This window comes from Alternaria ventricosa (assembly GCF_023758065.1).
Source record: "Alternaria ventricosa strain BMP 2768 chromosome Unknown scaffold_4, whole genome shotgun sequence".
In the NCBI taxonomy this organism is placed as follows: Eukaryota; Fungi; Ascomycota; class Dothideomycetes; order Pleosporales; family Pleosporaceae; genus Alternaria; species Alternaria ventricosa.
Genome location: NW_026055684.1, coordinates 1857327 through 1870422, shown reverse-complemented (window position 1 = coordinate 1870422; position 13096 = coordinate 1857327). Strand labels below are relative to the sequence as shown.

The window sequence follows — 13096 nt, the reverse complement described above, 5'->3', positions numbered from 1 at the left end:
ACAGTCGGAGCTTGTTTGTACGTTGCGCGGACCCGGACAGTCAGGCCAATCGCTGCGATGGTCTAGTCGAACGTTGATCAAGACCTTGGAACGTTCCCCACAACACGCGATACTGGAAGCGTTCTTTCTGCCTTGGATTGTGACGGCCATTAGCCCGAAGCCACAGATTACTTCAACAATTATGTGTGGAATGACACGACAATTTATCGTAACCCATTGATATGTCTCGTGGGGCCAGCCAGGGATGAGGGGCAGAAGGATAGCGTAGGAAAAAGACGGGTGAGCACACGTGTGATTGGGCAAAGGCAGTAAAGAAGCATGGTACATGGCCGAAGCAATGGGCGAATGAACGCCTTCGCGCCTCTCACAGGTGCACAGAATAGGTTTCTTCAGACCCTTGGGCAGCGGCGCTGTGCATGTGCCATGGAGGGCGTAGAAGAGGACAGACCGACTGACTGTACTCGACGAAACTTGCTTTTGGCCCGGGGTGTGTACCGGCATGCCGAGTCTAGGCGCGAGGCACAGTGATTGGCAGAAAAGGCCGATGGTGCATGTCTGCCTGATAGACGCTGGGACGGATAAGCATCTTGGACGGGTGACGATGGGTTGGGCTCAGCACACCGGACGTGCAATGTCAGCGTGCCTTGGTTGCTGGCCCGCAGATAGGGGCCCGTGGATGAACGATAGTTCCGTGGATCAAGCGGTGCATCTTGGGGCCGATCTCTCTCGCCCAGGCCGCGACGACGATGGGGGAAAGGCTAAAGTCAGCCCTGGCTATACTCGAGGCCGCTAAGAGGCGGAGGGCCAACAAGACGGCAAGCAGCCCAACGAGACTCGTCTCGCCGTGGGAATCGAGCAGGCTGGTGTAGCGCAGCGCGTCGTCGAGTGGTCGAGATGGGGTACCTGTGTGACGGGCGAATCCAGGACTCGCACAGTAATCAAATTAGCTCCGACGCGCCTTCCCTGGGCGCATCACCAAGTGGGCAGTCGCGCCCCCGTCAACGCTATCCTGAGGGTTTCACTTGCACTTCTGCCGCCTCTCCTCCCCTCCCACAGCCGCCCCATTGCCTGCGCCTGCCCACTGCTTCTGCCTTGAATGATGAAGTGCTAGGCTGCCGCTATCGCAATTCCGCTTCTGCTGCATTGCATCCCCCGCTGCCTGCGATTCCTGCCCTGCCGCCCATTGGCTTGACTCTTGCGTGTGCCAGAGCCTCGACAGCGCGCATCGCCCAGGCCCGCCGCCCGCCCACGCTCACGCCCTCGACCGCTGTGCCCTGCCTGCCACTCCCACTGCCCCCGACACCCACCACCTGCCCAGGACCCGCTGCCGCTGCCGCCGTCGCCAACACCATCACTGCCGCCATCCTCACCATCGTCGCCATCTTGACCGCCGCCGACGCGCAATTCTTCTGCGCCGCCGCGTCCTTTGTCGCAGCCACACCCGCCGCACCGCCGTCAAGACAAAGGCCGCCATGGCCGCCCGGCCGAGTCCCAGCAGCACAAGCCCCTCGAACCTGTCCAACAGCCCCTTCCCCCACGGCTCTCACGGCTCCCACAGTAGCTCCACCTCGTCGTCGCCGCCCAAGCCCTTTGCATCCCACAACACCATGACGGCCGACATCTTCGCACCGCACATGTACGCCATGCCGGGAGCCGTCGGAGAGCGCAGGCCCCTCGACAAGAGCCCCGCGAACCACGCGCGCTACTCCATTCTGTTGCGCAAACTCCCGAGCAGCAGCGATCGCGATGCCGTGCGCAACATCCTGCTGTTCGCCAAGGACCTGATCGACTGCGAGATCCTCCCACCGTCCAGACATGCCGACGACAAGGGTTTCGCATCTGCCATTGCGCATTTCCAGACGCTCGACGGCGCAAAAGAAGCGCGTCACCTCCTCGACGGAAAGCGCAATGCAACCAACGATGCGACGCTGGTCGTCGAGCTGACGCAGGACGCATCGCCTGGCGCAATCGGCTCCCGCCGCAACACAGTCGACAGCACGCCGGCGCGACAACCGTCTGGCACAAGCGCCATGAGCGGCGCGACTATCAACGCCCGGCAGTCATCGCGATACAACGGCACCTTCCAAAACATGGAGAACATGTCCCCACCCAACGGGACCCCAGGTCTTGGCAACGGAGAGTTCCCGGTCACCAACCTTTTCTCGCCGACATCCCCCGTCAACACCTCCTTCACGAGCCGCAATCTGGGCAAGTCGGTCATCAATGAAGACGCCGACGACGACGATGGCCTGCTTAACGAGTCGATTGGATATGCCACGGGTGGCCCGCCAATGCACTCCAGCATGCAGCGTCGCGCTACCAACCCCCATACCCCTTCCATTCCCATACAGCGCTTCGGATCTCTTTCTCTAAACACAAACGGCGTGACGAATGCCACGTCCCCGCCTCTATCCAACTTTGCTTCTCCGCGTTCTGGATCCAACATGCAGTCCCCCGGCCCAGCCTTGTCAGCCTTGTCACCACATAGCATTCCCTCCGCACTGAGCAGCGGACCTAATACAGGCTACCAGCAGTATACGCAGCATTTCGCGCGGCCCACTTATCCCCCAGTAAACCCCGCTGATCAAAACCCACCATGCAACACTCTTTACGTGGGCAATCTTCCCATGGACACCTCGGAAGATGAACTCAAGGCTGTCTTTTCCAAGCAGCGTGGATACAAGAGACTCTGTTTCCGCACCAAGCAGAATGGCCCCATGTGTTTTGTCGAATTCGAAGACACATCCTTTGCTACCAAGGCTCTGAATGAGCTCTATGGATACATGCTCCACAACAGCGTCAAGGGTGGCATCCGACTGAGCTTCTCGAAGAACCCCTTGGGTGTGCGTAGTGGCCAAAACTCAGTCATGGGCCCACAGTCTGCCATTGCCCCTTCTACACCTCTCTCGGGATTCGGCAGTAGTGCCGCAGGCCCGCCAGGCTTCTCTACGGCTACGGGCCCACCGCCTGGCTTGTCAGTGCCTCCAGGCCTGTCCACCACAGTACATTCCAACAACAGCTCTGGCTTTGGTATGTACTCCAATGGTGGCTTTGGCATGGGCCACAATGACATGGCAGGTGCTATGCGCCAGCCTCTTGCCTCCAGTGGTGCCGGGAACGGCTTCTCGGGCTATTCCACTTACATGATGGGGCGCTAGAGACACCAACAGACATTTGTTATGCCATTATGAGTCATGATTGAGGAGTTGAGGGAGCTCATCGAGGAGCGTTTGCATGTTCGGTCTTCATTTATTGTTGCCACTATATCCTGTCCTTTCAATCATGGCAAGGTGTTGAGTCGTTTGGGTTGTATTTGGCTTCATTAACGCACGGGCATGGGTACTGGCGCGGGGTGTCCAGGGCTATCATGCCCAGTGGGTGTGGCTCTCTTTGCAGCATACAGCGATGATTCCCCCTTGTGCGATTTGCTTGTTTTATCATTGTCCCGGAGTATGGAGAACGGTCTTTCTTTTCGTTGCAATAGTACGCATTGCCTTGGCCTTGCGCCTACCTTCGCCCCTTGTTACCTTGGATCTTCTTGAGGAACTGGTTATATCTTGGAGTATGGCGAAGAGTTCAAGCATGTCCTTTTTCCATCACGTGCCAGGAACTGCATGTCAAGCTTGTCGCTACTATTATGAATCCCTAAAACGCGTGCATTCCTAGCCCTGTCCTGCCGAGTATGATAGTGGGACGTTGTTGTGTTGCTGTGGCTCGCCGCGGGTTCTTTCCAAGCCATGAACCGCAATCAATCTCGGAGCTCTTTTCACTAGGTACATTCATCAGTTGAGTTCCGTGGCATACTGGTGTCACAGCAGGTGCTTTCTCTTCTCTACGGGTCTGCCTCGGCGTCAATATTACGGCCTTGTAATCTTCCACAGTGTTCAATTCCATGCTTGTGCGTAAGATTAGTTAGTGAAAATATGGGAACCCGGTAGTAGTCCATAAAAGTCGACTTGAAAGTTTGAAGCAAAAGTTCAAGCTGCGGTGTGTCGATAGCTATGCAGTGTAATGCCTAGATACCTGGGTCACAGCAGATCTTTTCAACCAGCGTTTCGCCTCTTCTCCATGGGAGTGAAGAAGATAACCCTGCGATCCTACCTTAACTTTGCTTGTGAAAGATTCAGCTGGACGCGGACTGTTCAGGAGATGTTTGTAGAAGGTCCTCGATTTGGATGAGGGCCACGATTTGACTGAAGCCCCACGCGCGGAATCAATGCGCAGCGCCAAGCGCGGCTGACTGATCGATTGCAAATCCTCCGGTACCACGGACTCCCGCACCCGGCATACCGTTAGCTACAGATTTCACTATACGGACGATCTTCAGGAGTCAAAAGGTTATCATGATCAAGCAGCTTTCTCAGCATTGGCATTAAGTCCGGAGTGCCGTTGTTGTGATCACGTCATGCCTCCCTTTGCCCCGCGCTCGCTGTTGACAGGTCTGATAACGGGCCTATTCCTCGCCTTGTTATTGCAGCATGTGATGCCTGCTTTGAAACTGCCGACCTACCATAGTCACGACGCGTCTGTAACATCTACGCCGCTATACCTGTCCGAGTCGATGGCGCAGGTTGTTAGAAATAGCCTCCGCGCCGCTAGGCATCGTGCGTGGGTCGGCGGTGGATACAAAAGCGCATCGTCGCTGCTCTCTCCATCCCCAACATCTGCTCTTCGCATCCATCCAGCCTCTCCAACAACATCACGCACCATGTCTACCCAGAAGTCTTTCTTCGACGCTGTCATTGAGCGTCGCACATACTACCAGCTCAACAAGGAGTCGCCCATCTCCGACAAGCAGATCACTGATATTGCTGAGAAGGCTCTTCTTCATGTCCCTTCATCTTTCAACTCTCAGAGCACCCGTCTGGTCATTCTTCTGAACAACGACCATGAGAAGTTCTGGGACTTTGTCCTTGAGGTTCGTACTTTCCGGAGGACTCCATGCGAGGTGTAGATTGTTGTACTAAATACAGAATAGGTCCTGAAACCCCTCACTCCTGAAGAGCAGTTCCCCAAGACTGAGCAGAAGATTGGAGGGTTCAAGGCAGCGAAGGGAACAGTAGGTGCATGTATTGTATTAACAGACACTATCTAACAAGATACTCTCAGATTCTCTGTTATGAAGACCCCGAGCCAGTCGAGGGTCTCCGCAAGGCCTTCCGTAAGTGATCTCAATTATCCATCTAGCTCATGCTCACATCCATCGTAGCTCTCTATGCCCATCACTTTGGCGACTGGTCTGAACACACGAACGCCATGCACCAGTACGCTCTCTGGGTCGCCTTGGAAGCCGAGGGCCTTGGTGCCAACCTTCAACACTACAACCCCATTATCGACCAAAAGGCTGCTCAGGAATGGAGCATTCCCCTAGAGTGGAAGCTTAGGGGTCAGCTGGTCTTTGGTGGACGCGCAGGCGAGCCCGGCGAGAAGAAGTTCCAGGAAGTGCAAGGCAAGAGACTGTTTGTGCACGGAGCGAAGGAGTAGATGCGAGTACTGAGTACGGCAACGCAATAGAAACAAGTCCCATCGCATTTCACCTATGACAAGACGCCGAAGTTCTCAGTAAATCATTTGCTTTCCGACACTATCTTCCGGTCGATCCCAAAATGCTTGTCTAGGAACAAGAAGCTTCTCTGGGCTAACAAAGGCCAGGCTCCAATGCTAGCCGACAACCCGCCATCCGCTGGCTCCGCCGGAGTCCAGAGTTCCTTACTTCCTTCCGGCACCTTGGTGAGTAGCTTGTGGATTTTGACTGCCCCACTTTCTGCGGAAGAGTACATCTCGGCACCCCCACCCGGTCCCGTAAGAAGGACTGGACACGTGACCCTGTTCAGGATCTTTCCATCTTTCTTAGTGTCCAAAGAGAAGTCCTCGAGGCGTCGCAGCATCACACCGGGCGAATCAACACCCATGCTACTCACACCTAGGCCTAACTCCCACCTTATCTGGAAACTCCACCAGCTCTGCAAACTCGCGATCAAGTTGAACATTTCCTTGGTGACCCAACCACCCTTCCAAAGCCTGACGAAGGATTGCGGCACTCGTGTCATCGCAAGATCGAACATGCTGAAGAACGGGTCAATGGACACGCATGCCTTGACACGGGCGTCGGTGGCTGCGCGCAGAGCAAAGTAGCCCCCAGTGACAGCGCCCGCAACAGCAATCCTCTTCAGATCCAACTGCAACTCCGGCTGCGATCGGGCCATGTCCTCAAGGAACCCCAACACCTTATCTGCGACGACCTCAAAGTCAGGCCGAAGAGGAACCCCCGACTTCTTCAACAGTAAACCCTGTCCCGGGCCCTCGAGTAGAAGCAGGGCATAGCCCAGCTGCGGGCCCGTGTAACCGAATAGGAAATGCAGCTCTTCTTTCGTAGAATCAGCACCGCTGAAGTAAAGCAGAAGTGGTATCTTGCCCGGCAGTCTCGCCTCTGGAGGAGGAAGGTACAAGTACGCCGGCATACTGACACCCTTCTCATACGGTACATCCACCAGCCTAACCTCCCCATTCATAAAAGCTGTCGCACGTACAAAGGCCTCAACCGACCTCTCCGATAACGGCACAACCCTCGGATCATCGTTGAGGAACAGGTACGAAGCAGCGCGGAAATAGTTCGACGCGCGCAGGTACCCGTTCTTCGCCATGGCGTTTAGCCCATTCTTAGCAGCATCCTCTGCGATTGCTTCAGCCCGCTCTCCTTGTTCTTTCCACGCCGAGTGCCAGGATTCTGGGTCGTTTTTCTTGATCTTGCTGGCCGCGGTTAGAAACTCGGCTGTATCGCAGCCGCCGGCGGAGGTGCTGCCGAGGAGGCGGGTTAATTCGAAGTCGAGAACGGGGTTGTTGAAGAATTTGAACATGGTTGGTTTTGCGCGAGGTCGATGCGCGCTGTTTTGGGATTGCTCTGTTGGTACTGTGGACCTGTGTGATACTAGCAGATGATGAATTTGGTCGCTTCTCTATTTGACAAACTGAAGCGTCCTGTCGAAGTATCCGCAGGTACTTTTTTTCGCAACGATTTGGCGGGCCTCGAACTGCTTCGGTACCTTAGCTACACACCCGATTGATTTCGAGCTTTTTTGCAAGTTCCGATTCGGTGCTGACACGGCACTACTGAGTTCGTTGTCCTGCCTGTCGTGCATTGCCGAATTCGGGACTTTCGCAAACGGCACTTTACATGTCCGGCCAGTCCCTTCACGCAGTTGACATGTGCAACACGTCGACGAAGTTTCGGAATCATCTCTGATCTTTTCATTCTTGGTTCTTATTGCCATTTTCTCCATTTCACCGGCCAAGTCGAATCAAACAAGCTCATACCCAAACGAAGATGGCTGCCCCTTCAGAAGTAACGATGCATGACCTCGCAGGTTCCTGGTTGCTAGTAAGTCAACCCAGACACCCCCTACGTCGTCTCCCCAATCCGTGCAACCACCACTAACATCCGTAGAACAAAACTTTATCCGACTCGCTCGACCCCGCCTTCGTCTTCCAAGGCATCCCGTGGATAATCCGCAAAGTAATCAGCCTTGCCACGCTATCCATGAGAATCGCCCACTCGGTCGACGAAGCCGGCGTCCCAACCATGATCTTCACCCAAGCCGCCTCCGTCGCAATCGCCGGACTTAGCGAAGAGACGGAGACACGATGGCTAGACGGACGAGAAAAACTCCATTCCTCGTCTCTGTTCGGCACATCTTCTGCTCGGACTCGCATGATCTGTCTTGATACTGCTACAGGGTATGATGGTAAGCCGCTGGATGCGTTGTTGACGAAGGATTTTCTACGGGAGGGGAAGGAGGGTGAGGAGGAACATCTTTTCGATCTCGTTGTGCATCAGACGAAGGGGTGGGTTATGGAACAGATTTGGGGGTTTGGTATGCTGAATGGAGAGAGAAGGCTTTTGAGAGTCATGGGGTTGAAGAAAGGGGGTCAGGCGGTTTATTGCATGGCTTGGTATGATTGGAAGGGCAGAGATGATGGTAAATGAAAGGTTCGTTGCCTTCACCCAAACTCAGGTGTCTAATTACTCGACGCCGTTATTCTGTACTTCTTGATTGTAATCCATTTGTTACCATGCGACCCAAAGGCTTCGGTATGTCAATCGTTCTCCTAACTCATGTTCGTGAGTCCAGACCATTGCTGCTCATCATGTAGGGGATCATTACAGCAAGGGCCGTTAGGTCGCCGAGCTACGTCATCATGACGTACCAGACACGCTAGTGCCCAGTTCCAAACCGGTACGGCAAGAACACTGATGTTGCAATAGGAGATGGCAAAGTGGCATTAAAGTATTACCACACTCCATACGGTATATACCCACCCAACCTATCTAGCATCGCACGCCCAAGTTATCCCAGCCTACAGCAATACTTGTCCGCCACCAGTCATCAGGTCTCCTAGCACATTTACCACGGGGACCAGGCCCTGACAAAGTCAACGGCATAGTCCTTCTTCGTCCCCAAGAATCCCACACCATACAAGAGCCAAACAACCCATTGAGGAATGTATAGTGGAAACTTAGCCTGCTCCGTTAACCCGCGCCCTTCATACTGCGGCCCACCAACTTCGCCGCCAACAACGCGGTCCGCAAAGTCACTCATACCCAGGCCTTCACCGATGCCTAGCTCAAACCACATCAACATGTGCTGGGTCTCGAACCGCCACTTCTTGCCTTGAGCCGGCGACACAAACTCAAAGATACCACCGGTATTATTGTCGTGATACGACCCTCCACATTCGCCACCACTGTTGTACGCGTCGAGAAAGTAGTCCTCGGTCTCGGAGACGTTGCCAACGCGCGTGCCTACTAGAAGCTCGTCGTTGTAGAACAGTACGGCCGAGGTGAACTTCTTGCCCAGGTCTTCGCCCACGCGTGATACCACGTGCCAGTAGGCGATGGTGTAGGGCCCTGCCCAGAGACGTAGAGCTACCCAGCTCTCCGTTAACGGAAGCCAGCCATCTTTGGCCCAGAGACGGGTTGAGCCGCCTCTACCGCTGAATGATAGCTTCTGTCCCGCTCCAAGAACACTGTCCATGACTACCTCTCCACCGGCGACAGGCTGGCTGTAGTAGAGGTCGGGTGAGAGTAGCGTGGCGTCTGCTACGTTCTCGCCCTCTGAACTTGGTGTCGAACCGTCGGCGTGAACTGGGGGCGTGGTGGCTGATAGCTTGTATGTGCCGCGTATGCCTGGCGAATCGAATACGAGCTTGCTGTACTTGAGGTCCTTGGTGGTATAGAACGAGTACGATTTACCCGTACTATTCCAGACACCGTAGGTATAGCCAGGACAGTCCAGTATGGTAGATTCTTCGAGGTACTCGAGCATCTTGTGGTGCTTGCCATCCCCAGTGTTGGCGAAAAAGTCCACTCGTAGGTTGCCTCTGCCGAAGTAGTGCATCGAATAGTCGCGTGAGAACATTATCGCCAAGAGAGAAACGCCCGTGTGGGACATGCCATCGAATTCCCATTGTTCCCAGTTGGTCTTATTGATGAGTGGACTGATTTTGATCGAGTTGATGGGGTCAGATGGAGATGAGGAAAAGCTGTTGGGACCGTCGAGCACTTCGAAAGCTGTGCTCCTGCTAATGGTACAGGATTCGTCGTCCCAGTTTGGGTTCAGGTCGTCATCAATGGGGAATTCCGAGGAACCTAGAGGTAGCTGATGCAGGTTTGCGGCGGTGAAGAGAGAGAAGAACGACGCAAGGATGAGGGTCGTAGACACGATGCCGCCAAACATCTTCGACATAGTACTGGGGGTTGAGCTAGTACCTAATTACGGTAGTAAGTTGGCTGAGATGACGGACTTCGCTCACCTGTTACCTGCATTATACGGGTCGAGCATACATTCTAGGTGTCGCGCTTTCTGACAAGCACTGCAAAAGTCCCGAGAACCCATGATATGCATTTCGCCAACTCTGGAAAGTCCCGACTCCCTTTTCTTAACATCCGAACTCCCGAAGAGCGCCAATAGCTGCCACTCTAGAGCTCCGTCCGCCTGGGCAGACAAAATGTAGTAAGCTTACTATCAGAGTGAAAAGCAGTGAGCTGCATCTTGGGCATGCCACGAATCCAAGGGAATCGGCATACTGGGACTGCACTTCTCTACAGAGTACCAGACAATGGCAATATCAATTCTCTCAGCGCTACCCCCATTGCGGCAGGCTGTCGTGCAGTCAGCTACGACACCTGGGGCCTTTGACCTCCGCACTGACCTGCCCATGCCAACCATGTCACCTGACCATGTACTCATCAAGGTGAGTGCAGTGGCAGTCAACCACTGGTAAGTCGCGGCTGTACGCAGTGCATGTAAGACATATACTGACTTTGTACGTCTACCCCTTTAGCGACTACAAGATGCCAGCCCGAATACATTGTCCCAACACGGTCGACGGCTGCGACTTCTCAGGCGCGGTCGTGCGCGTTGGCGACGCTGTTTCCAATACCCCTGGCGGCCTGAAAATTGGCGACCGCGTTGCTGGCGCTCAGATGGCCTCTCAGGCTCGACGACCCTGGTCGGGTGCATTCACTGACTACATTGCGGAGAAGCCTGACAACCTGTGGCGTGTTCCCGACCACTTCTCTTGGGAGCAGGCGGCTTCGATAGGGTGCGCTGTGGCCAGTAGCGTGGGAATGGCGCTCTGGTGGGAGATGAAGCTGCCTGGAACGCCCGAGGAGCCGACTTCAGACTCCAAATTTGTTCTCGTCTATGGCGGATCCACCGCCAGTGGAACCTTTGCCATGCAGCTGTTGAAGATGTGAGTGACCCATTGTTTCCCTTTCACTGCGAAGTGTCGTGCGCGTATGATGGTTGATCTAACGTATTCGTAGGTCGGGCTATCGAGTCATCACGACCTGCTCTCCCAAGAACTTCAAGCTTGTGGAAGAATATGGAGCCGAAAAGGCGTTTGACTACCACTCGGCAACGTGTGGGGAAGATATACGAGCATACACCAAGAACTCGCTGGAATATGCACTAGATATCATTACCGAAGCGAGGTCTATCCGCCAGTGCTACGCGGCTATTGGGCGTGGTGGTGGTAGATACATCGGGTTTGAGCTTCTGCCGGATGAACTGATGGCCACAATGAGGAAGGCTGTCAAGCCAAGCTGGGTCATGGGTTTGGAAGTGGCCGGATTAGAGTTGGAATTACCAGGAGGATACTATCGCAAGGCAAACCCTGAGCTGCATGACTGGCTTCATGGGTGGATCAAGCGCTTCGCCGCCCTGCTCGACTCCAAAAGATTGAAGCCACATCCCATGCAGATCAACCCGGGCGGATTAGCCAAGGTCATTGACGGACTGGGAGTCTTGCAACGTAAGGAAGTCTCAGCGCAGAAGCTAGTATATCCTTTGTATGACTATTAGATAGTAATGATAGCCCATTCCGACTTGATCTAGTCGTCAAGAAATGTCATTGACTCCTTGATACTGGCTCGTATCGACTCTACGTACGAGCTGCTTCCATGCAGTGACTTGACATCCTCCTGTGCCATAACGGTCCAAAACAGCCGGAGTCGTTGCGCACTGGAGAAAATACCCGAAGCGGTGGCGGTGGATGAGGTAACTGCCTCGCCTGAGAGACAATATTCTGCTGGAATCCCCATGCAACACTCTAGTGTTTGTACCTGACCCTGGATTGCGTCTAGAATGCCTATGGCATACGCCTTGAGGGGCATGTCTTGAAGCGCAGAGACACCGCCAATGCGGAGTACCGACTTGACCTTGATGGTCTTGTACGATTCTGGAGAAACCTGGCAGAGATATTTGTGGATGCGCTGGAATAGGGAGTCGAAGAGCCTCATCAACGCCAGGTAGCTAGACAAAATTAGGAGTAGGGTTTCTGTGTTTAGTGTATTTTCGGTCTGCATGTGTATCTGCCTCGCTGGCGTAAGGTTTTGGATAATTCCGGTGAACTCTTTGGTGCATGTCAGGAGTAAAGCTGCTGGATTCTCGACATCTCTTCCCGCAGCCTCATCCTTGCAACGCTGTTGAACTTTGGTAGCATTTGAGTAGTATGTGTCGATTGTCGCGATGCGCTGGTCTATCTCCTCTCGGAACATTACTAGAGAGCTTGCGGCGGTGGAGAATTGCGGTAGTGGCGTTGGGTCCTGGGAAATCTCCCCACGATCAAGCAGCGGGCCGATATTCGAATCAAGACCAGTGCTAGGAACCTCGTCCATACGAAGCATCATGTCGAATTCATCGTTTGCACCTAGGAACCCCTGATACTGCGATGTAGTGCCAAGCTGATCCGCTAGGGAGACGCTGTCTTCCCCCGACATAGGACTTTGATCCATCGAAGAGGGATAAGAGTCGAAGAAAGCGGAGATATCGCCCGTCGCACCCCAGAAATCTGGTAAAGGCTCATGAGCAGCAGGGTCTCTTGGCGAAGGGAGGTGCATGGCGGATTCATTCGCTTTTGTAGGCGTGGGAACCATTGACGTCGCAGTTGCATGAGCGTTTTCGTGGTTGACATCTCGCAACGTCGACGTGCGTTGGGCTCTGGGCGAGGCGACGGCATGACGCTGCTTAGGCGGTCTTCCAGGGTGACCGGCGGCGCCTGTTACGCATTGCGCGCCCATGTAGCAGCAGCGAGCGCACGCCGCCGTGCTGTCTTGGGCTCGAAGGCATCGAACCCGCTTTGCTCTGCACTGGTCGCATGCGGAGCGGCGTACTGCGGACTTGTGCATAGTTGGTGTAGTGCTTAGATAGGCGCGGAAATGGGAATGCAACCCAACCGAGTTAAAGGAGAGATTTCGTATGATTTGACCAGGCACGGCTGACTGTTGTTGCGTGAATTAGTCACGTGGGGAAACCCCCCGAGGAGGGTTTGTGGTTAGCCAATCAGCAGCCATCGTCCCACTTTAAACCCGGGCCATGTCGAGGTGCGTGTGAAGGAGCGTAGTAGCCGTCCTTTGGAGTTCACGGTGGCACGCGATGCATTCTGCCTCGTGTACTTTGATTTGAAGCTCTGGAACTCTGTATATCAACTAATCGTTGTTACTAGCACATCGTTGAGCGGTGGATCTAAATGTTCGTTCCGCTTGGAAAGATTCTATGTATGCGGTGGCTTGCATCGAAGCAGGGAAGTTTCCCGC

General features: G+C 54.4%; 7 protein-coding genes across 7 annotated transcripts; 4 read left to right on the top strand and 3 right to left on the bottom strand.

The window, feature by feature from the left end:
* Positions 1–1472: 1472 nt before the first annotated feature.
* On the top strand, positions 1473–3158 carry J4E93_003292 (uncharacterized protein; the record flags this gene model as incomplete). Its single annotated transcript, XM_049341232.1, has 1 exon — positions 1473–3158. The coding sequence occupies one exon, from the start codon at positions 1473–1475 to the stop codon at positions 3156–3158; it is 1686 nt and encodes a 561-aa protein (XP_049202114.1).
* Positions 3159–4708: 1550 nt separating this feature from the next.
* On the top strand, positions 4709–5484 carry J4E93_003291 (uncharacterized protein; the record flags this gene model as incomplete). The annotated part of the gene is made up of 4 exons (XM_049341231.1): positions 4709–4918; positions 4979–5059; positions 5110–5161; positions 5210–5484. The coding sequence occupies 4 exons, from the start codon at positions 4709–4711 to the stop codon at positions 5482–5484; spliced, it is 618 nt and encodes a 205-aa protein (XP_049202113.1).
* Positions 5485–5567: 83 nt separating this feature from the next.
* On the bottom strand, positions 5568–6857 carry J4E93_003290 (uncharacterized protein; the record flags this gene model as incomplete). The annotated part of the gene is made up of 1 exon (XM_049341230.1): positions 5568–6857. One exon carries the CDS (start codon positions 6855–6857, stop codon positions 5568–5570), a length of 1290 nt encoding a protein of 429 aa, XP_049202112.1.
* Positions 6858–7324: 467 nt separating this feature from the next.
* On the top strand, positions 7325–7984 carry J4E93_003289 (uncharacterized protein; the record flags this gene model as incomplete). The annotated part of the gene is made up of 2 exons (XM_049341229.1): positions 7325–7378; positions 7445–7984. The coding sequence occupies 2 exons, from the start codon at positions 7325–7327 to the stop codon at positions 7982–7984; spliced, it is 594 nt and encodes a 197-aa protein (XP_049202111.1).
* Positions 7985–8402: 418 nt separating this feature from the next.
* Positions 8403–9734, bottom strand: J4E93_003288 (uncharacterized protein; the record flags this gene model as incomplete). The annotated part of the gene is made up of 1 exon (XM_049341228.1): positions 8403–9734. The coding sequence occupies one exon, from the start codon at positions 9732–9734 to the stop codon at positions 8403–8405; it is 1332 nt and encodes a 443-aa protein (XP_049202110.1).
* Positions 9735–10116: 382 nt separating this feature from the next.
* On the top strand, positions 10117–11363 carry J4E93_003287 (putative secondary metabolism biosynthetic enzyme; the record flags this gene model as incomplete). The annotated part of the gene is made up of 3 exons (XM_049341227.1): positions 10117–10277; positions 10342–10752; positions 10826–11363. The coding sequence occupies 3 exons, from the start codon at positions 10117–10119 to the stop codon at positions 11361–11363; spliced, it is 1110 nt and encodes a 369-aa protein (XP_049202109.1).
* A 29-nt stretch (positions 11364–11392) lies between these two features.
* On the bottom strand, positions 11393–12688 carry J4E93_003286 (uncharacterized protein; the record flags this gene model as incomplete). The annotated part of the gene is made up of 2 exons (XM_049341226.1): positions 11393–12644; positions 12681–12688. The coding sequence occupies 2 exons, from the start codon at positions 12686–12688 to the stop codon at positions 11393–11395; spliced, it is 1260 nt and encodes a 419-aa protein (XP_049202108.1).
* Between the last annotated feature and the right edge of the window lie 408 nt (positions 12689–13096).